Source organism: Mus caroli, unplaced genomic scaffold, assembly GCF_978045245.1.
Source record: "Mus caroli unplaced genomic scaffold, Mus_caroli_1 scaffold_13, whole genome shotgun sequence".
NCBI classification, from domain to species: Eukaryota; Metazoa; Chordata; class Mammalia; order Rodentia; family Muridae; genus Mus; species Mus caroli.
In genome coordinates, this window is record NW_028227268.1 from 52,941,707 (window position 1) to 52,964,210 (window position 22,504).

General features: G+C 48.1%; 2 protein-coding genes across 5 annotated transcripts; one reads left to right on the forward strand and one right to left on the reverse strand.

Moving 5' to 3' along the window:
- Positions 1-504: 504 nt before the first annotated feature.
- On the reverse strand, positions 505-9,898 carry Ctdnep1 (CTD nuclear envelope phosphatase 1). Of its 2 annotated transcripts, none has more exons than XM_085829867.1 (8): positions 9,621-9,898; positions 6,888-6,954; positions 6,674-6,792; positions 6,404-6,475; positions 2,550-2,666; positions 2,336-2,447; positions 1,703-1,787; positions 505-1,128 (listed from the first exon to the last, which is right to left on the reverse strand). In XM_085829867.1, exons 1-8 carry the CDS (start codon positions 9,720-9,722, stop codon positions 1,068-1,070), a joined length of 735 nt encoding a protein of 244 aa, XP_085685993.1. In that variant the 5' UTR covers positions 9,723-9,898; the 3' UTR covers positions 505-1,067. The 2 variants fall into 2 exon arrangements, with proteins under 2 accessions (XP_085685993.1, XP_085685994.1); XM_085829868.1 differs by lacking the exon at positions 9,621-9,898 and adding an exon at positions 8,896-8,982.
- Positions 9,501-22,247, forward strand: Elp5 (elongator acetyltransferase complex subunit 5). 3 transcript variants are annotated; one of them, XM_085829866.1, is made up of 9 exons: positions 9,501-9,644; positions 10,876-10,992; positions 11,147-11,207; positions 11,297-11,377; positions 15,733-16,031; positions 19,621-19,802; positions 20,871-20,966; positions 21,261-21,361; positions 21,926-22,247. In XM_085829866.1, the coding sequence occupies exons 2-9, from the start codon at positions 10,947-10,949 to the stop codon at positions 22,038-22,040; spliced, it is 981 nt and encodes a 326-aa protein (XP_085685992.1). In that variant the 5' UTR covers positions 9,501-9,644; positions 10,876-10,946; the 3' UTR covers positions 22,041-22,247. The 3 variants fall into 3 exon arrangements, with proteins under 3 accessions (XP_085685992.1, XP_085685991.1, XP_021032184.1); XM_085829865.1 differs by lacking the exon at positions 9,501-9,644 and adding an exon at positions 9,925-9,999; XM_021176525.3 differs by lacking the exon at positions 9,501-9,644 and having other exon boundaries at positions 10,627-10,992; positions 15,733-15,953.
- Positions 22,248-22,504: the final 257 nt, after the last annotated feature.

The window sequence follows — 22,504 nt, forward strand, 5'->3', positions numbered from 1 at the left end:
AAAGATAAGGACTACACCAGAGCGGAGGAACACATTTCGGAGTGTAGATAAAATCATGTGACCTCAGAAAAGGGCGGAGAATCACGTGGCGGTGCCGAAAAGTAGTCCCGGCTCTGGAGAGGAGGTGCCAGGAAAGAGGGTTCCGCCCCGAGTTACTGCTGGAGTGCCAACAGCTAGTAGGCAGCGCCCTCTTAGCCTGTCCACGTCAACTTCCCAGACAAGCCCAGCCTTTCTCCAGCCGTATGCCCTTCCAGGGTTCTAGAGTTTTCCCTCTTTAGCCTTCTATATCCTACTTTAACGTTGCTCCTCCACTGTCCATCAGGGACTCCACCCAGTCAGTGGGGCTTTTCCTTCCGAACACTAAACATAAGCTACTTTATCCCTGTGCTAAATCCCACTTCCCCCAACTCCAAACAGCATCTTCCCCCTCTGCTTCAAGGACAGAGCAGATGTCAACAAAGTTCCCTCCATTTCCAAAAACATCAGAGAAGGGTCTAGGGCAGCTTTGGTTTCAAAGTTATAATGCATGGTTTAAAAGAGGAAAGAAGAAAGGAGCCGATTACAGGTATGGGGGATTGGGGAAAGAAAAAAAATGAGGAAAAGTAAGGGGGGGACAAGTCTGAGGAGGATCCAGTGGCCCGAAACCCCAGTCCCCACCCACAGCCCAGCCCTTGGAGCAGGAGTGAAGAATTAGATCAGTTTTGTATAAGAGTTTTTAAAAAAATCAAATCACAACAAAGTTGAATTGGCTTCTTTTGAGCCTCTGGGATATGTCTGTCACTCTGGCCAGTCCTGCCTCTTCACCAGACTGTTTCGGCTCCTCTAGGCCTTCGCCTGTCCCAGTCTGGCATTTCCACGGAGTGTGAACCCAGAGTGAGGCTGCTTCACGGTCTGGCCCATGTGTCCATCCAGACTCCATAGTGGAGTGTAGGGCTCCCAGGGCAGAGGGGTGGGAGGGGCAGACTCTGCCCAGGCAGTCCTCACATTGGACAGGGCAACAGACGGCGTCCCAAGAACTCTCCCTCCCTTTCCCCTCCACCCCAAGTCAGGTGGAGGGGGAGCAGCTGTCACCAGAGCCTATGTTGGTGAAGGTTTCGGCTCAGCACCGATCGGACATCAGCAGTGAACCTGAAATGACAGTAACTGGTGTTGGTGAAATACCTTATAGTTGGCGCCCTCACAACACTAGCACAACGGAGTCTCACTGGACAGAACAGAACTCGATACCACTTTCACACAGTGACACAGGTTGAATCTGATAGAAGCCAAAAGGCCACAAAACAAACAATGACGGCTAGAGTAAAAAGACCTGGCCCAAACACTTAGACTCTGAATGACTTTTTTTCAGTTCTTAAATCCCCCCGCCCTCTTTTTCTTGGCAACCCAAGCATTGCCAATTTTGATAGTATACTCCTGTAATCACAGCACTTGAGAGGCGAAAGAAAGTTCCAAGCCAGCATGGACTATATAAAAAGAATGTGTTAAAAAAGAAAAAAAAAAGCCGGGCGTGGTGGCGCACGCCTTTAATCCCAGCACTCAGGAGGCAGAGGCAGGCGGATTTCTGAGTTCGAGGCCAGCCTGGTCTACAAAGTGAGTTCCAGGACAGCCAGGGCTATACAGAGAAACCTTGTCTCGAAAAACCAAAAAAAAAAAAAAAAAAAAAAAAAAAAGCTACCGCCTACAGGCCACACACTTCCCTTACCTGAGGGCATCCAGCATTGGGAGAAGGTTGAGAAGGGCTGTGTCACTGGGGTCACTGAACCAGGATTTGATGGGGATGGCATTGTCTAGGGTAGGTAAAATTACAAGTGAGAAAAGGCAAAGAATGCAGAGGAGCGGGTGAACCTTTCCTGAATATTATTACTTAAAACTCCCCACCAAAGTCATCAACCACCTAAACCCTTTTTCCCCAAATGCCAAAGCAAAACAGATTTGACAACAGCTTGAGGCTAGGGTTCTAATAAAACCGCCCCATGCTCACCTGAAGTGAGCTTTATAGGGAGGTCCATAAAATGGACACCTAAGCGTGGATGCCTCACTTAAAACAAACAACTTACATCTAGATCTGCAGTACAGTAGGGAACCCAAACTCTGCACTCAGAACCAACTCTCCTGCTCCTAGCTCCTTGCAGTCAACCTCTCAAGGAGTTAGAGGTAGAGCTAAATAGTATAATGCTTGCCTAGGTTAGTGTGAGGTCCTGGGTGTCACCCTCAGAACCACTAAGACAGAGGTCAGGCCAGTCTGGGTTATATAAGAAGACCCTGTCTCAGAAATAAAACCCAAACTAAAATGTCCTTAGAAGTTTGTCATGGTCCTGACAGAACTTTCCCATACCTGGGTGGCTCCTGTAAGCCCCGGGGGAGTTGTCCAGGATCACGATGCTGGAAAGGTCACTGTGGACCACAGAGAGGTCTTTGATGTAGCTGCCCAACTCCAAAGTGCAGTGCTGGAAACAGAGGACTATGTAGCACACCCGCCCCCCACCCCATCCCCACTCCTACCTCCCATCCTGGTACTCTGCCTCTCAAACCTGATTCTGGCTCCTTACCTGTCTATAGTATCTCCTCTTAAGAATGCTTCTGCTATTGTCCAGTTTATCTGCCACAGCAGAGCCGTAAATTTCCATGCTTGCTGTGAACACGACAAGCTCATACCACTGGCTTACCTGAAGCAGATTAGAGAGGAAACAGTGTCATACAAACTAGTCAATATTTAGACAGAATGGTTCTTTTTCAGCCTAACCCTTTCAGCCTTCAAGTAACACCAAATGTCTGTGAAAACACAAAACATTTGAACTCCCATGCTCAGTGTCTGGGGAAGGCCCTTGAGACTCAGAGATACAAACGTAAATTAGGTCAGGGTGCCTGTGAAAGAATGGGACTGCATCACTAACCCCAGCTACTGAAAGCCATCCCCCTGCCTGTCCTCCCCACAGCCTCTCCTTATTCAACTGTCCCTACCCACTGTCCTAGTCTGCTTTTCTCTTGTTATAACTAAACACTGACCAAAACCAACTTGAGGAAGAAAGGGTTTATTTCATCTTATAACCCCCAGGTCACAATCCATCACGGAGGGAAGTCAGGAAGTCAAAGCAGAAAGTCAAGGCAGGAACCTTGGCGGTAGGAACTAGTATAGATTACAGGAATGCTGCTTACTGGCTTGCTTTCTTACACAGCTCAGGGATAGCACTGCCCTTCGTGGACTAAGCACTATCAAGTCACCCACCTCTGCAACAAGGACACAGCATATTCTAAGTTCTCAGGCTCTCAAATGCACAACTATTTTAACGTAAACGGAGTACATTCTTTTACTACATATTCACCTTATCAATTCTGTTCCTATAGAAAACCCTACTACAAACTGACAGCAGAAAAATGGAATCTTGCTGTGACAGACCGGACCATGTTGATTTGGGAGAGGACTGTGGAAGCATTTGGAGCTTTGGAGCTCAAGAAACCGCTGAATGCTTATTGCTTAGAGGGCTGTTCTGGGAGAGCTTAGAAGACAACACTGAGAACTATGAAGACAGTGGTAGCTTGGCTTGTAAAGTTTCAGAGGGAAACCAAGACTACCAGAACAGTTACTGTAATATTTTAGATTAAGACTTTGTGGGACACAGCACTCACATCAGGCAATAAGTAATTGCCTGCACCTCCAGGTCTATGTGATCCATCACCAGGCTGCTATGGCCATCAGGTATGCACATGGTACAAAGACATACGTGCAGGCACTCTCACACATATTAAATTTTAAAAAACAACAACTTTTTTTTTTAAAGGTTTTTTGAGACAGGGTTCCTCTGTGTAGCCCTGGCTGTCCTGGAACTCACTCTGTAGACCTAGCTGGCCTTGAACTCAGAAACCTGTCTGCCCATGCCTCCCAAGTGCTGGAATTAAAGGCCTGTGCTACCTGCCCAGCCAAAAACAACTCTTGAATTAAAAGAAATCTATGGACCAAAGCCAAGCATGATGGAGCAAACCTTTAATCTCAGCACTAGAGAGGCAGAGGCAGGTGGATTTCTGTTGAGTTGGAGGCCAGCCTGGTTTTCACAGTGAGTTTCAGGACAGCCAGGGCTACACAGAGAGATCTCCGGCTGAAACCGGTGCTTTAAGAGGACAATGGATGCTGGTCCACTAGAGCTGAAGAATCACTTGATTAAGAAAGAGGCCAGCAAAAAGAGAGAGAAAAAAAAAAAAAGGCCTGGCATGGTGGCGCATGCCTTTAATCCCAGTACTCGGGAGGCAGGCGAATTTCTGAGTTTCAGGCCAGCCTGGTCTATGAAGTGAGTTCTATACAGAGAAACCCTGTCTCGAAAAACCAAAAGAAAAAAAAAAAAAAAAGAGGCCAGCATCACTGAGGTGAAGTCTTCTAGAAACTATTTCCTCAGGGTTGGCACACAGAAGTTAGTTATGGTCCAGAGGGAGTTGAGACTAAATCTAAAGGTGGCAGCCTAACTTGGTATGCATTTCAAAGTCCCACATGGTACTACTTGTTTTAGAGGTATGAAGGCTCCAGAATTAAAAGGGTCGTGGGGAAAAATTGAAGCTTGGCACTATGAAATGGCCAGTAGAGGCCACTGATGAAGGTACAGTCTAAATTACAGTGGGAATCCCAGGACTGAAGGATCATGAAAAAAGCTAAGGCTTGTTACCGGGACAAAGTCAGAGTTCCTGAAAAGCAGCTAGGAGGCAACTGGCAAACACACCACCTCAGTTGCAGTAAAAATCTTAGCATATTGTATAAGCCAGGATCATGGGAGGACAGTGGAAGACGCTGGCAGATGTGGAGCACAGCTGGCCTGTGCCTATGAGACAAGCTGTTTGTGCTACCAGTGGCAGAGCTGGAGAGGTGATGCTGCCCACGCTCTTTGGAGCCCTGAGACCACAGGTGAGCCTCGCATGTCAGACACTGAGCTGCAGGGCTTGGTGCAGCACCAGATGTTGGTTCTGCTATGATTTGATTGTAACTACCCTGGTTCTTCCCTCTTGGAATAAGAAAGTTACTTGATTTTGCAACAAGACTCTGAATATTTTTAGAGGCTTTAAACATTTCCCCCCTCCCCCCAAGACAGAGTTTCTCTGTGTAGTCCTGGCTGTCCTGGAATTTACTCTGCACACTAGGCTGGCCTCGAACTCAGAGATTCAGAGATCTGCCTCCCAAGTTCTGCCTCCCAGAATGAAGGCATGCAGCACCACCCACCTCCGGCCTCTCAGCTTGAAGTTTTTGAAGACTGTGGGACTTTTAAAGTTTTACTTTATATTATTAAGTGAATATAAAACTTAGGGAATAAGCCGGGCGTGGTGGCGCACGTCTTTAATCCCAGCACTCAGGAGGCAGAGGCAGGCGGATTTCTGAGTTCGAGGCCAGCCTGGTCTACAAAGTGAGTTCCAGGACAGCCAGAGCTATACAGAGAAACCCTGTCTCGAAAAACCAAAAAAATAAAATAAAATTAAAAAAAAAAAAAAAACTTAGGGAATAAAGGTATAGTTTTTAAGATTTATTTATTTGTATATAGGTATGCCTCCCTGCAATTCAGTTATGACTTTTGTTTATGTGGCTATGGTTATGCATGTGCGAGTGCATGTTCCCATGGAGACCACAGGCATAAGAGCCTTGGAGCTGCAGTTACAAGCAGTCGGGGGCTACCTCATGTGGGTGCTTATGTACAGCATCAGGTCCTCTGAAGGAGCAACAAGTACTACACACCACTGAACCATCCCTTCCGCCCAAAATTATGGTTTTTAAAGTGACGTGTTAATTTCTCAAGTGACAAAGGATGGATTGTGATGGTTCGTTTTAATGTTAATTTGCCATAAGTTAGAACCACCAAATGGGGAGCTCAACAGAAGAACTGTCCTCACTGTCTTAACTGAGGTGGGAAGTGTAGAGCATTGCTAGACACTTCTGGCAGAACCCAGGGAGGAAGGCATGACAGAAGGACTGTCTGTCTGCCTGTAGTGCTGCACCATGCTGCTGCAGCTGCTTCCTTCACTGACATCACACCCAGCCTTTCCAGGCACCTATCATTAACTAAGGACCAGCAATGCTTCAGGACTTCCGGGTTTCCAGCACCAGCTTCATGGACTAAGGAACTACCACACTGTCAACCTCTCCAGCAGGAGGCAAACACCGTGGGGCTGCTCTCACCACTGAGCCACCCAGCTCGAGAACTGCGCACCCACCAGGCTTCCGGGTTCTCAGGTATGACACAACTTGTTACTATTTTAATATAAGCTGAAACATATTTATCGATATATTTATACCAATTGGCTCTGTTCATTTAGAGAACCCCAACTACCACACCAGCTTCTCACCCTCTCCTCCGGATCCCCTGAGCATCCACAACTCTACACCATCCTTTCACCAGGGAGTCAGAGCCGCGGTTAGCTCATGCACACTCACCACTTCTAAGAAGAAATCCACATGGGGTCTCTTATGTACAAAAAACCGGACAGGGTGTTTGTCTATTACCACCTGCAGAGGAACAGGGAAGAGGTAAGGGGACTCCTAAGCACTGCCACACTGGCCCTGCCCCGTGCCCACTCCCTACTTTTCTCCTTCTGGCTGACCCTGGTGCCAGGTCTTGCCAAGCCCTAACCCTAAACCTGAGAGAGAGAGTTTATGTGTGGACACAGTGAGCACTGACACAAACGTTCCATACTCTGCACACACCTTGAGGATGAAGTCGGGAGGTGTCCCAGGTCTCACTGTAGGCCTCAGGACCCCATCGTGGTGAGAGTGAATCAGGGTTTCGTCCAGATCCAGCACCAGGATCTTCCTCTTCACCTGGGCTGAACCACAATGGGAAGGAATGACACCGACCAACTGACCTCCAGCCCGAAGCCCTGCTTCACCTTCTCGTAGTCTTCCTGGCTGACATACTCACCTAGGCGATTCCGGGACAAAGGAGATAAGGGCAGGATATCATATCGAACAGTCTGATACTGAATTACCTAAGAATAATGAGAGACAAGAATTAGAATCCCTTCAAAGGAAATCCTCCTAATTATAATAACGGCAAATCCTGAATATTTACCATATGCTGGGCACTGGACATGATTAGAACCTCATATATAATCCTAACAGTGACAAGGGTTCAGTAGTAGGACACTTATCTAACAGACAGTTCAGTTCCCAGCACCGTGAAAACAAAACCACTCCTTAGGAACACTGTCACTACCCTTGTTTAAAGAACAAGGAAACAGGTAACAAGGATTAAGCACCCCCATGCCTGGGACAGCACAGCTCAACTTATCCCCTTCGTTAGAATGAAACCTCCATGAGAACGTGAGCTCCTCTCAGTCATGCCTAACTTTCCAGTGTCTCAAATACTGCTCCAAGGATAATGACTTAACAGCAGAGTATTTCTTGGTGTGATATTATCCTGCTGAACTAAACAAGAAATAGACACACATACACTGCGCCACCAACCCTTCACCTCAAGGGATCTTCATTGGTGACTCTTGTCATCTCTCATTGGGAACCAAGAACCTCAGACTGTTAGTGGGCAGAGAATAGCAATCAGGAAAGGAAGTCCTTGGATCACCGAGAGGAACAGTAGATGAGGGAATCCAAGGGTGTCAGGTCAGCTAAGTTCCTCTGGCTAGGGGCGACTGGGACTATTTTAACCAGCCACCTGTCCACTTCTGTTTCTACTAGCCAAGTCACAAGTTGTATCTCTGAAGTGCCTCTTTATCCTGGTGCCCAGGGAAATGTAGAAAGCATTAAAAAGTTCTACTTGCCAAGCTAACAGGCTATCGAGAAGCCAGAGTGAGGTGAGGACTGTTGCAGAACGGTGGGGAGGGGACAGGGACAGCACCACCTCAAGCTTTCCAGCTCGCCTTCTCCAAGGCTTCTCCAGAAGCCATTTCCTAATCCCTAGAGCTTCTACGCAAAGCCTGGCAATTCCCTCCTCTACTCTTTTCTTCTAACATACAAACGCTCTTCAGTTCATCCTTAGGACCTAAGCCACACAGTCCCTGCCTGAAAACCAAAAGGCCCACTCTTCTTTAATCCCAAGGCATCTGCCCTTCCTTTCTCCCTGAGCCTGTGAGGAGGGCTGAAACAGCTCGGGTGTCCTGCCCTGCTATCTCGGGTTGCACATGCTGGGCATGGAGGGAATGCTCCAAGTTTCTGCCAGAGAGGGTGTGGGGAAGAAACCAGCCTGGAAGGGAGGGGAGGACAAAAGGCTGTGGGGTTGGGGGATTTCTTACAGAAGAACGCAGTTTAGGAAGTCTTTCCATAGTTGGGCTGGACACTAGTCCCCACACTCAAAAATAAATAAATAAGTAGATAGATAGATAGATAGATAAATTAAGGAGCTGTGAGAAGAGGGAGGGTTCTCAGGGCAAGGTCAGAAAGAGGATGAGAGGTCAGCGCATAAAGAAAACCTCAGGAGTTAGGCCCACACCCGGCCAGCCTCATACATCCTATGGATCCTATTTTATCTCAGGAGACTAGGACTGCTTATAGCCACCATCCAAAATAATCCTCACCCTAAAGCAGGAAGTGGAAGAAATAAAAGACTGCTAGAGAAGGAACTGAAGTCCAAGCCACCTCAGTCACTTCTTCTACCAGGACCACCAAGGTCCTTCTGGGAATTCTCCTGACCTGGGCTGCCAAAGCCTGCATGCTACTCAGTCATTTCCCCCCAGAATCTGACTTCAGGAGATTTACTCCAGAGGACATGTTCATTAAGAAGTGATGGTAAGCCGGGCGTGATCGCACACGCCTTTGATCCCAGCACTTGGGAGGCAGAGGCAGGTGGATTTCTGAGTTCGAGGCCAGCCTGGTCTACAAAGTGAGTTCCAGGACAGCCAGGGCTATACAGAGAAACCCTGTCTCGAAAAAAAAAAAAAAAAAAAAAAAGTGACGGTAGCTGAAACAATGTTTACCTTGGAGAAAAGCTTGAGGGAGAGAACCCAGAGTCGCCTGGGTTCATCCAAACAGTCTCTACACTCCAAGTATCCCTTCATAATCGCTAGAGTCGCCTGGAGAAACATGCCCACCTTCAGATGCAAGCTCTCCAGCTAACAGCCAGCTCATCTAATGAGACACCCAACTTTAATGTGCTGCCTCTGACAACTAAAGATGCCTATTGGAAAAGCATCGTTTTCTGTCCCAGGGTCTTAACAAGTCCATACACACAAGCTAGAGATTTCCAGAGCCTTTTCACACCCAAGGCTTTTCCTCAAGTTCCCATCCCTGCTCCATATGCCCTTCTACCCACCCATACCACTGACAAAGGAGTCTGACTTTCAACAGGAGGGTCTTTCCAAAGCCCATATCAATAGTTCTGGCTACCAGCAAACAGGTGTTCCCGGCCTCTTCTTTCTTTAGCAACAACTCTAGCTTTCGTAAGGAGAGCACCATTCTAGCCCCGGAGAACTGCCAAATCCTATCCCATTTAGGCAGATTAAGAAAAAAAGCAAACCCAGTAAAAATCGTGGTTCTTTTATTAAGGTTTGAACCCTGCTTAAAGGTGTCCTACTTCTCCAGCGGGTAAAGCTCTGGCCAAGGCTCCCTTCCTAGGCCCAAAGCAGAGGCCCAGCACTATCCAAAATTTCGCGAGCACCGCGGACAGAGGACCCCACCACTGGCAGCACCCACGCAAACTCACCGTGCGGATCTGCCTCCGCAAAAGGTAAATAAAGAAGCTCCAGAGCTTGGCGGCGAAGGCCACGAACGTGCGCAGCCCCAGCAGACACTGCGTCCGCATCATCCCGATGACCCCGGCACCGCCGGCCCCGGGGCCCCCGCGGCCCAGCTCCGCCAGCCCCCCGGGGGCAGCCCCCCGCCGCAGGGAGGGGGAACGGGGGCCCCGAGCGGCAGGAGAGGCTGCAGAGATGAGCACGGAGTGGGTGGCTTAGAAAGCCACCCCCAGCGAAGGGAAAGCCCAGCGGAACCGGGAACTGGGGGACTGGCGTGGGCAGCCCGCGGGGGCCCACATGAGCGGGAAGTGGGACCGCCGACTTCGCGTGGGCTGCAGGCCGAAACAGGTCGGGCTAGGACAGGGTCCTCTGAGACCAGGAGGGAAGGGGATGGAGAATTGGGGGAGGGGGCAGTGGGGGAGGGGGCTAGGGAGAAGGGAGGGAGGGAGATGGGAGGGGAAGGGGGGAAGCGAAGGGTGGCCCTCTGCGCAGGCGCGCTAGGGGTCTGCCCCGGGAAGGGGGCGGGCGGGGGCGGCGGCGGCGCGCGGTGGGCCGCGGCGACTCTCGGGGGCCCCCTGGGCGCAGGAGCTGGGGAGGAGGGGGAGGGGGAGCCGAAGGGCACGGATCGCTGGGCCGGAGTGGCCTCCCCCTCCCCGAGGTCAGGATCGCTTAGCCGCTGAGGAGCGGGGCTGCAGCCTCTGCAGCTAGGCTTCCCACTCTGACAGGCGCCATTTTACCGCCCAAAGGGCTCCCTCCTCCTCTCTTCCCTCCTCCTCTTCCCCTCTGACATTACTTCCGGTAGTGACGTGTATTCACTTCCCCGGGATTGCTGTTTCCCTCAATTCATTCTGAGGAGGGAGGGGAAAGTTAAGGAAAGCTCTGTGCTCTGACCCCGGGGTGCAGCGTTACGCACGCGCACGAGGTTACTGCGGGGCGGGACCTGGAGAGAAGCCGGGCGGGGTGTGGGCGTGGCCGAGTGACATCATTCCCAGGTTCGGACCTTCTTCGGGATTGGAGCTCGTGCGACCTCTGTCCTTGTCCCCATCCCACTGATAACTGTTCCAACGGCCCTTCTGGCCCCAGTCATGGTGTAAGAGTAGATTAAGGATGTTGTCTCTAGGACTGTGTACAGAGACTCTGGAACGGCCCCTCCGTGTAAGCCCCCTGAGAATACGGAGCATAGAAAAACCAGGCTCCTCTTTCCGGACTTTGCGGTCCTTTAAGGTTGGAAGCAATAGTAAGTGCCCCGCCTCCTCGGTGGTGACGACATCAGAAGGCGTCCTGAGGCGTCAGAGATGCTGGACTCGTTGTTGGCCATCGGTGGTTTGGTGCTTCTGCGAGGTGAGGGATCAAAGCATGCGGTGGTAGCCTTGGGCTTGGCTGAAGGAGCGGGAGCCTGGAGGACCCGCTGGGGATGGATACCCAGCCAGGGGTGGAAGTCGTGGTCGGAGCCCTTAGGGCTCAGTAGGTCTCACCCATCCTTGGCTCTCCCCAGATTCCGTGGAGTGGGAAGGGCGTAGTCTCCTGAAGGCTCTTATCAAGAAATCTGCACTTCGGTGAGTTAGCCCACAGTTTCTCCTAGTCCTTCCCGGAAAGGGAGCCGGTACCCCCACTCTTAAATATATTTCCTTCATCTCTGCCTTAGTGGGGAGCAGGTCCACGTTCTGGGCTGTGAAGTGAGCGAAGAAGAGTTTCGCGAAGGTTTCGGCTCTGATGTCAACAGCCGGTGAGTATACATTAAAACGGGTTTCATTCGGACTACAGCTGCTAAGGACTTCTCTTAAACAGACAGCACAGAATCTCATTGTGGAGAAACTGGTATCGTAGGGTTTGGAACAGTAAAAATTAAAAGACTAGCGAGATTTTTTTTAGAGATTTTAGCACCAGCTTGCCGACTTGACTGAAGGGACATGAATGAGGCTGTCGCTCACTCAACAAAAGAGAGCAGTAAACGCTTAGATATTTTGCTGTATATACATAAGCATTCTGGCTTTAATGTTTGCACGTTAATACATAGTCAACCAGGAAACACTTGAGTTTCTTCTAAAGTTGATATTATCATCTTTTATATAAGTATCCTTGGAGTTGGTTTGTTCTAGGCCTTATTATAAGGCTCAAGACTATAGATGCTAGAATTGAACTGAAAACACAGGGCAGGATAAAGGAACATGCTAATTCCAAAGAGTAGTAGGCCAAATTAATCCTTTGCACAGAACTTTTTTTCCCATTTTATTTTATTTTTCTCAGAAAAGAACATTTGGTTTTTTGTTTGTTTTTTTAATTGATCTCATTATGTGGTGTAGGCTGTGTTACAGCTCACTGTGTAGCCCACAGTAACCTCTTAACTCCCAGCCATCCTGCCTCATCCTCCCCTAGGCTGTGACTATGTTACATGCCACATGTCCAATTAATAAGATTTCTTCAATTAAAAAAATGGCATAAGATCACTGTAATAGCACACACGTTTTTGGTTTTTTTGAGACAGGGTTTCTCTGTATAGACCTGGCTGTCCTAGAACTCTGTAGACCAGCCTGGCCTCTGCCTCCCTAGTGCTGGGATTAAAGACATGCGCCACCACGGCCGGCAATAGCACACACTTTTAGTCCCTGCATTCAAGGGAAATACAGGCAGATCTCTTGAATCTGAAGCCAGCTTGGTCTACAGAGAAGAGTTCCACACCAGTCAGGACTACATAGTGAGAGTGTCTCTAAATAAATAATAAACATAAAGCAAATAAATCTTACTCTTTAAAGGGCACAAATAACCAGTTATTTAAATAATTGTTTCCTTGAGGTGTTTCCACAATTATCTGCTAGAAAGACAAAATTACTTGAAAAGTTTTGTTTTGTTTTGCTTTTATCTTATGTGTGTGAGTGTTTTGCCTATATTTGTGGGCCGGGGTATGCCTTGGTGTTTGCAGAAATCAGAAGAGTGCTCGGCCAGAGGTCCTGAGTTCAATTCCTAGCACCCACATGGTGGCTCACAACCATCTGTAATGGGATCTGATGCCCTCTTCTGGTGTGTCTGAAGACAGCTACAGTGTACTCATACACACAAACACATATATATACATACGTATGGTTTTCTTTTTAAGATTTATATATCTTATGTATATGGGTACTTTATCTGCATATACACCTGTGTGCCAGAAGAGGTCATCAAATCTCATTATAGATGGTTGTGAGCCACCATGTGGTTGCTGGGAATTGAACTCAGGACCTCTGGAAGAGCAGCCAGTGCTCTTAACCAATGAGCCATCTCTCCAGTCCCAAAATAAACAGTTTTTAAAAATGACTAACACGTCTAAAGTGCTGAAGTGAATGGAGTCTAATTCAAGAATTGAAGTAAAGAGACTCGTGCGGTTTGAAGACAGGATACCAAGCCTTCATCTTATTTGCATTATGTGTAGAATCAAGTGAAGAATTAGTGTGTTTAGCAAAATTGATCTTTAGATCTCTTAACTGAGCAGTGGTGGCCAGTGCTTTTGGTTTGGTTTTGTTTCGTATGTTTTTTTGAGACAGGGTTTCTCTGTGTAGTCAGTGTATTGGAATTCCTTTTGTAGTTCAGACTGGACTCAAACTCCCAGAGATCCACTGCCTTGGTTCCTGAGTGCTGGGATTAAAGACATGTGCCACCACACCTGCCAGGCTCTAGGGTCAATCCTCACTACCCAGGTGGTCGTGGTAGCACATGCCTTTATACCAGCACTTGAGAGGCAGAGACAGGCTGATCTCTTATGAATTCAAGGCCAGCCTGGTCTACATAGTGAGTTCCAAGGCAGCCAAGGAAACCTAGTGAGATCCCGTCTCAGGAAATAAAATAATAGGGGCTGGAAAGATGGCTCAGTGATAGAGAGTCTTCCAGAGGACCTGGGTTCAATCCCCAGCACTCACATGCTCACTAACTATCTGTAACTCTAGATCGAGGACATCTGACACCTTCACACAGGCATGAATGCACTCAAAACCATTAATGCGTGTTAAATTAAATTTTAAAAAAATTAAAAGAAAAATACTACTAAAAATGAATCCCAGGGGCTAGAGAGATGGCTCAGTTAAGAGTGCCTGCTGTCCTTGCAGAGGACCTCAGTGTGGTTGTCAGCACCTACACCAGGCACCTGTATTTCCAGCTCAGAGGTGTCTAATGTCCTCTTCTGGCTTCCTTGGGCATCTATACTCACTGTACACACATAATCACAGACTCACATATATACACATAATTAGAATGAGATAAAATCCTGTTAAAAAATCATAAACTTGGCCGGGCTGTTGTCGTGGCACACCTTTAATCCCAGCACTTGGGAGGCAGAGGCAGGCAGATTTCTGAGTTCGAGGCCAGCCTGGCCTACAGAGTGAGTTCCAGGACAGCCAGGGCTATACAGAGAAACCCTGTCTCGGGGGGGAAAAAAAATTCATAAATTTCTTTTAGGGACCAGAGGTGCTGCTCGGTTGGTAGTGGAGTGCCTCCTTAGCCTGCTCAGAGTCCTGAGTCTGTACTGCATAAACCTGGATTCTGTGATTCCAGCACTTAGGAAGTTTAGATTGGTGGGGCAAAAATTCATGATCATCTTGACCACATAACAATTTTGAGCGTATCCCCTAAAACTACTACTAATAGTAACTGGAAGAAGAGGTAGATCTTTAGAAACATCAGATGACCTGAAGCTGGAGCTCCAGGCAGCTGGGAGCTGAGGCAGTGCGGAGTGGTGACAACATGGGCAAACCAAAACAAAGACCCTCGAATAAAAAGATAGGCAGTGTATCAGCTGACCTACGAGCTGGCAGGATAAACAGACTGCCCTTGAGTTGTTCTGAATGGTGCTTAATTTAGTCAGTCCTAGAGTCCAGGCTTGCATCGGCACTCACTACAGGATACTGATGGGCTTGTCCTAAAGGCAAAGGAAGCAACAAAGTAATGAATGACGGAGCATGAGAGGTCAGAGAGATAAAGAGGTACCTGACTGAGATAGGACTTATGGAGCACAATAGAAGTTCAGATGTTAGGCCAAGGACGGTTGGGAGAGAGTTAGTCACACCATGCCTTTTAGAAACACTAGTCCATTGATTAGCTTGTGAAGAATGTAACAGAACAAGGCAGCCTGGATGTGGAGACTAGTTGGGAAGGTTACTGCAATATCCACATTCACTCACTAGGTGTACCTATACTGAGGATCAAAAACCAGGAGCTGTGCTAGGACACAGGGGATGAACAGTGAATGAGGCAAACTTGTTTCCTGCCCTTAGTAAATCTTAGAAAACAATGGTAAGAAATGACAGAAGCCCTGTGCATGGGAGAATCTCTACAGGAGAGGACTTTTGTTGTTCTTTCTTGGGTTTTAGTTTTTCAGACAGGGTTCCAGTATGTATCCCTGGCTGGCCTCGAACTTACTATATATGCCAGACAGATCTTGAGCTCTCAGAAATATGTCTGACTCTGCCTCCTGACTGCTGGGATTACATGCTTGCCTGCCTAGTTTAGCAAAATTTGGGTTGGGTTGGGGGCTTGGGGAGGGTGTTGTTGTATTTCAAGACAGGTTTTCTCTGTGTATGTAACCCTGGATGGCACTCTATAGGTCAGGCTGGCCTTGAACTTAGAGATCCTCCTGCCTCTGCCTCTCAAGTTCCACCACAGCCTGGCAAGATTTATTTTTTAATTATGTGTTTATCTATATGGATACGTGCACATGAGTGTAGGCACCTGTGGAATTGAGAAAAGGGCATCAGATCCTGAACGTGGAATCATAGGCAGTTAGGTACCTACTAGGAACTGAGTTACAGTCCTACCCAAGAACAGCGTCCACTCTGATTACTAAGCCAGCTCTCTTAACAGCCAGAAAGGAAATTTAGAACAGATGTCAAAAGAACTTTGAAGGGTAAAAATTCCCAGTTAGGTAATCGTGCAAGATCTAAAGCCAAGTTTGGAACTTAGATTATGAGACACCAAAGTCTGTGCTGTCAGCTACTAAATCCTTCCAGTAATTAGCTTTCATTAATATTTAAGGGGTTGGTGAAAATTGAGAAAGAGTCCAAAAATTAGGAAGAAGTTTGAGGTTGTAATGTGTCTTCTATTTTCTCTTTGTAGCCTGGTTTACCATGACCTCTTCAGAGACCCTCTTAACTGGTCAAAGCCTGGGGAAGCTGTCCCTGAAGGTCCTCTAAAAGCCTTGAGATCCATGTGCAAAAGGACAGATCATGGCTCAGTCACCATTGCCCTTGACTCTCTCAGCTGGCTGCTGTGTCACATTCCCTGTGTTACACTCTGTCAAGCCCTACATGCTCTGAGCCAGCAAAATGGAGACCCAGGTGCGGTTCCCCCTTTGTTCTGTACCCTAATACAGCTTCTCCTGCCAAAGGATTCCACCCCTTTCCACTCACTAAGAGGTATGGGGATCTCCAGTCTGACATTCTGTCATTTCCTTTTGGGGAGAATTGGGGGTGGAGTGTTGGAGTTGGAGACTTATTTTTAACTTATGTGTGTATCTAACTGGGCATGGACGGAGACACTTTGAACCCCAGCAACTGAGAGGCAGAGACAGTTGGATGGATCTCTGAGTTCAAGGCCAAGCTGGTCTACAGAACTAGTTTGAGGACAGCCAGGGGTTACCCAAAGAAACTATCAAAAAAACAACATCGCCAGGCAGTGGTGGCGCATGCCTTTAATCCCAGCACTGGGGAGGCAAAGGCAGGCGGATTTCTTAGTTCGAGGCCAGCCTGGTCTACAGAGTGAGTTCCAGGACAGCCAGGGTTATACAGAGAAACCCTGTCTCGAAAAACCAAAACCAAAAAAAAAAAAAAAAAAAAAAACCCAGCAACAAATAAAACAAATCCCTGTGTGTTTGTGGGTGTGCATCTCCATAGCTGATGTATGCGAATGTATGTGTACAGGTTCACATATCTCTGCAAAGGGAGGCCAGAAGAGAGAATTGGGTGCCTTCTCTGTCATTGTTGGTTTATTCCTTTGATGCAGAGTCTGTCCCTGAACCTGGACTCGAATGTTCTTAGCTAGGCTGGAAGCCAGCAAGCCTCAGCTCCTCAGTTGTCCCCCTTGGAGCTGGGTTACAGTATGGACCCGGACACTGGGTGCTGAATCCAGATCTGGTCCTTACGATTGTGAAACAAGAACCCTTAAATGCTCAGCCATCTCTTCAACCCTAGTGGGCTGTTTTGTTTGTTTTATTGTTCTTGGTTTCTTTTCTTTTCTTTTTTTTTTTTTGGTTTTTTGAGACAGGGGTTCTCTGTGTAGCCCTGGCTGTCCTGGAACTCACTTTGTAGACCAGGCTGGCCTCGAACTCAGAAATCCACCTGCCTCTGCCTCCCGAGTGCTGGGATTAAAGGCATGGGCCACCACGGCCCTGCAGTAATTTTTAACTTAGCATATAATTAGACCATTTTCCCCTTCCCTTCTCTCCCTCCAGCCCTTCCTGTGTACTTCCTCCAATTCATTGCTGAATCTGCCGGTACAGCCTGCTCGGTTTGTGTGACATTGCTTATGTGTATGATTGCAGGGCTGACCCCTTATACAGCAAATTGGAGGGGCTTTCTCCTTGGGAAGAATAGTTCGCTTGCTCTTACTGTCCCGTAGTTTCTTGGTGTTCTTTGTCTAGGGTTCGGGCCCTATGAGATTTCCCCTTCCATGTTAGCGTGTCTGCTGGGTTCTCCCTTGCTCAGGTCTTGTGTATGAAGCCATGTTGGTGAGACTTAATGGTGTGGCTGCACTGATGTTTCTAAGAGATGGATCTGAGTGAACTTCCTTTTCCTCTGGTTCTTAGTCATCCTGCCCCCTTCCCGAGCTGACCCTTCAGCTGGGGCTGCAGGAGCTGTGCTGTCGGTGTCCACTGGGGCTGGGCACCAGTCATTTGTTCTCTGCGTTTTGGTCAGGTATGGTTTTCTGTAATGATCTCAGCCCAGCTAGATCAGGGTGAAGAATGTGCAGGGTCTGGCTGGGCAGAGAGGCTGGGTCCACCCTGAGCTTCCTATGCCCTGCTTTTGCCTCCTCATGCTGACTACAGACCTGTACCGCCATGCATAGTGTACAGAGTGCTAAGGCTAAAAGCCAGGGATTCCTGTGTGCCAGACAGGTGTGCTCCATAACTGAGCTACATCTCCAGTCCCTCATTCAAAATACAGTGCAATGTCAGGTACTTCCCCCCCCCCCCCCCCCCGAGACAGGGTTTCTCTGTGTAGCCCTGGCTGTCCTGGAACTCACTCTGTAGACTAGGCTGGCCTCGAACTCAGAAATCCACCTGTCTCTGTCTCCAGAGTGCTGGGATTAAAGGCGTGCGCCGCCATGCCCAGTATTCAGGTACGGTTTTAAATAAGGAAAAAGCAAAGACTGACCGTATAAAACGTCATAAAAGATAGAAGTCAGTGACTGGAGGTGAATGTCCACATTCACAAAGGTCTAGGTTCACTCTCTAGTATCATACAAACTGGATGAGGTGGTGATGCACACCTGTAATCCAGAACTGAAGAGGCGGAGCGTCTGACTCATCGTCAACTAAATAACAACTTAAAGGGTAGCCTGGGCTTCGTGACGCGCCCTCCAAGAAGATAACTAAGTAAAAGTGAAAGGTAACAGCCATAAGATGGTCTGACGGGGTAGAAGAGAAGAGGGATTGTGTTAATCCATGCATCCATACCTTAAGAAAGGAACGCAGCTTGAATAGCAACGGATCAGCCAGACAAAATGTGGCCCAGTAGGAGCCTGCGAGGACTCTGTAGATACAGGAAGATGGGGGGAGGGATGTTGAGGGGGAGGTGGTTGTGATTGTGAAGGCCTGTCGTCCTTGTGCTAGGGAAGCAGATCAGTTCTAGGTCATCTTTAGCTTTATTGTGAGTTCAAAGCCATCCTGGACAACATTAAGACCCAGTTTCAAAAAAAGAAGTGTTAGAGTATGATAGCTTTAGGATAAGCCAGTTGAAGTAGTTGTGTAGTTTGGTCTAAAATGCTAGACTATATAAAAATTCAACTGTTGATGGCTGGAGAGATGACAGTGGTTAAGAGCCCTTGCTGCTCTTCCAACAGACTGAAATTTGGTTCCCAACATGTATAACCACCTGCTTCTCCAGCTGTAGGGGATCAAACACCAACACCTTCTAATGCCTCTGGATACCCACACACATCACCACAATAAACCTGTTTGTTTGTTTAAACCTGGCTGTGGTGGCGCACACCTTTAATCCTAACAGAGAGAGGCAGGCTGATCTCTTAAGTTTAGGACCAACCTGGTCGAGATCCAGACCATCTAGTGAGACCTTATCTCAAACATTTTTTTAATTACAAAAGAAAAATGTGCCCAATTGGGCCACCCAACAAGCTGGCTCGGTGGGTAAAGATGCTTACCACCAAATCTAATGACCTTTATTCAACACTTGGACCCCACATGGTAGAAGAAGGAACAATTTACAAAAAGTTAGCTTTTAGCCGGTCATGGTGGCGCACGCCTTTAATCCCAGCACTTGAGGGGCAGAGGCGGGCGGATTTCTGAGTTCGAGGCCAGCCTGATCTACAGAGTGAGTTCCAGGACAGCCAGAGCTACACAGAGAAACCCTGTCTCGAAAACCAAACAAACAAAAAAGTTAGTTTCTGATCTCTACAAGCAAGCCACAGCACACGCACACCAGGGGACATACACATAAATGTGCATAAAGTAAATGTAAGAAGAAAAGTGTGCCAAAGTGTCGAGTACAGTATGCAGGGAATGCTCCCCTAGAGGGAGAAAGAGGCTGACACCCACAGCATATAGCAGCTCTGTCATTAATTCGGCTGCAAAGCTCGTGGGCACATGATAAATTGTGCATGTCAAGTCAGTGGTCCCCTGGTCATATCAACATTGGATAATTAAAGTGTGGGCTAGCAGAAGCACAACGTGGGGTGGGGAGATGGTAAGGTTGACCAAGGTAAGTCCTTCACTGTTTGCTCCTCAGGCCTGATGCCTTTCATCTGTATTTCTTGTCCCCGCCCCTGCAGGTGATAACTCCCTAGTAGAGCAGGTGCGTGTCCTGGGCCTCCTACATGAAGAGCTTCATGGCCCAGGCTCCATGGGAGCACTGAACACCCTTGCTCACACAGAGGTGACTCTGAGTGGTAAAATGGACCAGACCTCAGCCTCCATCCTCTGTCGAAGGCCCCAACAACGTGCAACTTACCAGGTCAGGAGAGACAACGGAGAAGACTAGAGATTAGGATCTGAAAGGCCAGTGTCTTAGTCAGGGTTTCTATTGCTGCTATGAAACACCACGACCAAAAGCAACTTAAGGAGGAAAGGGTTTATTTGGCTTACACATCCATCCACATTTTAGTCCATCATTGAAGGACACCAGGACAGGAAATGAAACATGAAACAGGGCAAGGAGCCTCGGGGCTGGGGCTGAAGCAGAGGCCATGGAGGAGAGCTAGAGCTGTTCTTGCTCAGCGTGGTTAGAGAACCCAGCACCACCAGTTCATCTCCCCACCTTCCCACTCTATTAATCACTAATCAAGGAAATACACTACAGCTGCTTCTTAGGGAGGCCGTTCCTCAATTTAGGTTCCAGATGACTTATGTCAAATTAATATCAAACTGGCCAGGACAGGCAGCATGATGGAACGAGCAATAAAAATTGGTGTTCTCTTGGGAAGTAGAGGCAGGAGGGTCAGGAATTGAAGGTTACCTAGTGAGCTGAAGGACAGCCTGGGCTGTGTGATACACGAGGTCCTACCTCAGAAGACAATGGAGAGGCGACTTAATTACTTCCGTATTGATTTTCTTTTGATTGAGGTAGGGTCTTGCTGTGTAGCTTTTTCAGCCTGGAACTGATTTTGTTTAGATTAAGGCCAGTTTTGAACACACAGATCTGCCTGCCTGTGCCTCCCAAGTGCTGGGGTTAAAGAGGTGTGCCACCACAGCTAAGCTGGGTTCCCTCTTGTGGTGCTTGAAGTCAGTTTCATCTTGTTATTCAGACTGGGGACAACCCAGATATGTTAAAATTTAAATCACCTAAGTAATAAAGCATAAGAACCAGGATTTGAACTCAGGGTTGCTCAACTCAAGAGCCCATAAGCCAGCCAAGCATGCTGGTGCACACCTTTGATGCCATTACTTGAGAGGACAGCCAGGGCTAAATAGAGAAACTCATTGTCTTAAAAAAAAAAAAAAAGTCCATTAATGTAACCAATTAAGGGTCATGCCTTACAGAAAATGAACAGGGGATTTTTTTTTCTTTTTTTTTCTTCCCTAGACTTGGTGGTTCTCCGTTCTTCCTGACTTCAGCCTGACTCTCCATGAAGGGCTTCCCCTCCGTTCTGAGCTACACCCGGATCGTCACACAACCCAGGTGTCAAAAATGGCAAGGGTGTGAGCCTAGAGTCTGGCAGAAGGAAAAATAGAAACTAGAGATATTAGCTGGGCAGTGGTGGCACACACCTTTAATCCCAGCACTCGGGAGGCAGAGGCAATCGGATTTCTGAGTTCGAGGCCAGCCTGGTGTACAGAGTGAGTTCCAGGATATCCAGACAGAGAAACCCTGTCTCGAACCCCCCCCCCCAAAAAAAGGGGGGAAAAAGTAGAGGTGTTGGGGGTCTGGGGCTTGAAAAGTAGAACTGAGTGATCATAGCACTTGTACCTACAGGTGGATCCCACTGCTCATTTGACCTTTAACCTTCACTTATCCAAGAAAGAACGAGAAGCCAGAGACAGCCTCACTCTGCCTTTCCAGTTCAGCTCTGAAAAGTAAGGTCGGGGTTGGATCTCAGCATCTGTGTCATAGAAAGGTGGGGTGATGACAGGTTATTGATTAACCTCAGATTTTATAGGGGCTGAAGTCCACCTCTGGAGACAGGTCTAGGGAGTGGTTCCATACCCACCTGTACCAAGTGCCCACAACGATAGAGGAGCTTTCTGTATTTCTCTCCAGTAAGGCCAGGGCCCTGAGTAGCCATGAGCCAAGAGAGCCAGGCCAGATGGGGAGGTGAGCAGCAGGGACCAAACCACAGTGTATATGAGCAAGGGCTTGTTCGCAGGAGCTCAGGGGATGCTTCCTGCTCTGTACCTGCTCTGTGTGTGAGAGGGTGTGAAGCAAGACTGAAGAATGTTTGCCTCCTAGCTAAGGGCCTGGCTCTCTTAGAGCAGTACAAGATAGTTCCTGTTCCAGGACCTAGTGATCCGCACAAATCACTCTCAAAGCTTTAGGAAAAGGAACAAAGACCTCAGCTTGGTTACCTATGCTAATATCACCTAGCAGGAACTACCCAGATTTGACTTAGCACCCACCCTCATCAGTTCTTCCTTCCTCAGACAGAAAGCTCTGCTGCATCCGGTGCCTGGCCAGACTACTGGCCGCATCTTCTATGAGCCAGATGCTTTTGATGATGTGGACCAAGAAGACCCAGATGATGACCTAGATATTTGACCGACAAATGGCAGAGGAAGGCTGTGGGCTCAGAACCACCCTGCTGTTAGCAGACTCTACCTTATCCCTGGCCTGCCTTTGTTACTTTGTCTGCTGAAGCTGTGTCGTGAGCCAAGGAGCAGCATCAAGCTAAGATGAGTGTGATGAGGGCATAGTGTGTGCCCATTTCTAATAAAATATGTGTGTGTGTGTGTGTGTCAATCAAAACCTCTGGTAATGCTTAAACAAGAGCAGATGTTGGGGATGGGGAGATAGCAACAGGAAAAGGTACTTGCCACATTCCCAATGACCTCAGTTCAGTCCCTGAACTCACTGCCCTACACATCCCCACCCATATACCACTAGGCCACACAGAATAATAATGCGGAGAAGTTTGGAGGAGAGTGGATAGGAACCTTGAGACTAAAGCTGAGGCAATAGGGCCCAAGGAGGTAGGGACTCCAGGCCTGGAGACACCACTGGTA